The sequence below is a fragment of the Austrofundulus limnaeus genome, unplaced genomic scaffold, assembly GCF_001266775.1.
Source record: "Austrofundulus limnaeus strain Quisiro unplaced genomic scaffold, Austrofundulus_limnaeus-1.0 Scaffold1015, whole genome shotgun sequence".
In the NCBI taxonomy this organism is placed as follows: Eukaryota; Metazoa; Chordata; class Actinopteri; order Cyprinodontiformes; family Rivulidae; genus Austrofundulus; species Austrofundulus limnaeus.
Window position 1 is genome coordinate 15,472 of NW_013953417.1, and position 2,704 is coordinate 18,175.

Genomic DNA, 2,704 nt, shown 5'->3' on the forward strand with positions numbered 1-2,704 from the left:
GTGTGTGTGTGTGTGTGTGTGTGTGTGTGTGTGTGTGTGTTACTCTCAGGCAGCATAAAGACGACGTTCAGAGCTAAAAACTTGTGATTCACGGCATGGAGCGTGCGTCAGCGGGCAGCTGCAGCCCTGTGATCCGGGTCAGGCTGGCTGGATGAGCCTCAGATCTGCCTCTAAACCCAACATCAAGCTGCTCCACTCGTCTTTTTTTCTTTTCTTTCTCCATTTCCTGCCTCTGTTTTCCTTCTCTCCGGTCAAATCTGAGACATCAGCGGCTGCTCTGCACCGTGAACGGCTGGTCGTAGGTCCACGGCGGGGGGGCGCAGCGACACGGAGTCGGTCCTCTGCGGTGTCTCACATGTCTTCTGTCTCCTGGGACGAGGACAAGCCTTAAAGACCCGGACTCGCAGGGACAGATAGGCCTGACTCCGCCATCACTTCATGAGAAGGGGAATCATGGCAGCTCCTTTATCTGTGGAGGAGGAACAGGTAGGCCCCGGCACCGTTTGTAACCAACACGGTCCACTTTCTGACACATTTCTACCCCTCAGCTCCACTGGGACGTGTTTTGGCCCTGTGCTGCTTGTGTGTCTGTGTGTGTCTGCGTGTGTGTGCACCGCAGAAGTGCGCAATGATGGTGGCTTCTCGTTGCGAAATGAGCGGAAGCGTTGTATCGATTTGGGGCGCATTATTGCCCTGGTTGCATCAGTTCAGTTCCTGTCCGGACCGGCGGTTCGGATGAGGAGTGGAAACAAACAATGATACAATGTTTACAGGACAAACTGGGCTCGGTCCACACGGAGCCTGTGCAGGTTCTGTACAGTTATTTGAACCGGACTCTGGGTTTATTTGGACTTAAAGTGGACTGCATCCAGGGGCGGATCTAGGATTTTTCTGAGTAAGGGGCCTTCAAGGGCCCCCTCTAATACTCTTAGAGGGGGCCAAGTTTTTGTTCAACATCCTTGAACATAAATCCTCGGTTTTGGTAAGGTGTAGGGCTGCAACTAACGATTATTTTAATAATCGATTAAACTGTTGATTATTTTTTGGATTAATCGGCCAAATCATTAAAACGCTTAATTACATGACTATGAGTAGATATAAATTAAGTTAACTCCTTAAGGATGCAAGCTATTGATAATGAATTAATCTGAAGTTGATTTATCTTATAGATTGATTAACAATTAATTAATAAGCAGCCATTTAAAAAAAACTGGAGTTTTCTCTTGAATCAAGAGGGTCTTCCCATAAAATGAAGGATTTTTTTATAATCTCCTGAATTAAAAAACAGAAGCACATAATACATATTTTAACAATTTATTTTGCCAGCTGTATTAAATACTGACTGAAAAAAAAGTGTATTTCTCCTACATGAAACATAACAGAAATTTAATAGGTTGCTGAATGAGGAAAATAGATTAAAATAATAAAATATGATTTTTAGATGTAAAACTATTATTAATTTATTATAATTAGAATCTGTTTACATGTAACATTTATTTTTTTCTCTAATTCTTTACTTTTTGTTTCRTTCTTGTTGGTTCTGTTTGACAAAAACATTGTTCTGACCCAGTACACAAATAAATCCTGTCACACTCCAGCAGGACAGAATCATTCAAATCAAAGGACTGTACTTAAGAAGTATTTATATTTCATGAATTATATTATTACATTTGGCCGCAGCCCTCAGATAGATTTTCATTTTGGGGAAAAGCTTTGTGCAGCCTTGATATATGTATATAAACTGAAACAGCTGGACTAGTGCATCCTAAATTTAACATCCATTCATTCTTTTAATAAGACATATATTTTCTGTAATAACATTTATTAGGAAATGACCGCCCCAAAATATGCATAAATGACTTACTGCTCAATATAAGTCAATACTTTTACTTTTAATACTTAAGTACACAAAGTATCAGATACTTTAAAACTTTTATATAATATTCCTAAAGGAGACTAACTTTTACCAAAGTAATTTTTTGGTAAGATACTTGTACTTTTACTCAAGTATCACTTTGTAGTACTTTATACAGCACAGCAATTTTATCCAATACTAAAGATAAAAAAATCTATTGTAAGCCTCTTTTGGGCCTATAAGATTCTGTAATGCTAACAATTAGATTGAACCAATATGAGTAAAATAGTCATAAGGTTTTCATAAGTCACATAAGTTGTCTAAAACAGTATATATAGTATGACAGGGCCTTTATGGACTGGACTGATTAAGTTATTTTTAATGGAATTGAGATCTGATAAGTCAGGGATGTACACACTGAACTGAACTGATAAGATCAGATATACTTTATTTTCTATATATATCTAGATAGACTGTTGTGATAGATAGACTTCTATATATATTTAGATAGAGATATCTAGATATACTTTATTTTTATTTTCCTCTAAGGGAAGTTTGTTGCAAGCTGAAGTACAACTGCAAGACAAAACACATAAAACCAAAAACTAGGGATGCACGATATATCGGCATTAATATGAGTATCGGCCGATATTGGTAATTTTTTTTAGAATATCGGTATCGGCCGATATTAAGCCTCCCTGGTAAGGTCTATTCAGGGGTCCTGGAGAGGAGGGTCCGTCAGATAGTCGAACCTCAGATTCAGGAAGAGCAGTGTGGTTTTCGTCCTGGTCGTGGAACACTGGACCAGCTCTACACCCTCAGCAGGGTCCTGGAGGGTACATGGGAGTT

At 39.2% G+C, this 2,704-nt stretch overlaps 1 protein-coding gene across 1 annotated transcript in view; it reads left to right on the top strand.

Moving 5' to 3' along the window:
- Nucleotides 1-6: 6 nt before the first annotated feature.
- The window catches only part of ptpn9a (protein tyrosine phosphatase non-receptor type 9a), a gene marked incomplete at its 3' end in the record, with an annotated part of 45,337 nt that continues 42,639 nt past the window's right edge, over nt 7-2,704 (top strand). The window contains 1 exon segment of the mRNA XM_014030201.1: nt 7-486. Within this exon segment, the coding sequence (XP_013885655.1) occupies nt 439-486 (48 nt within the window).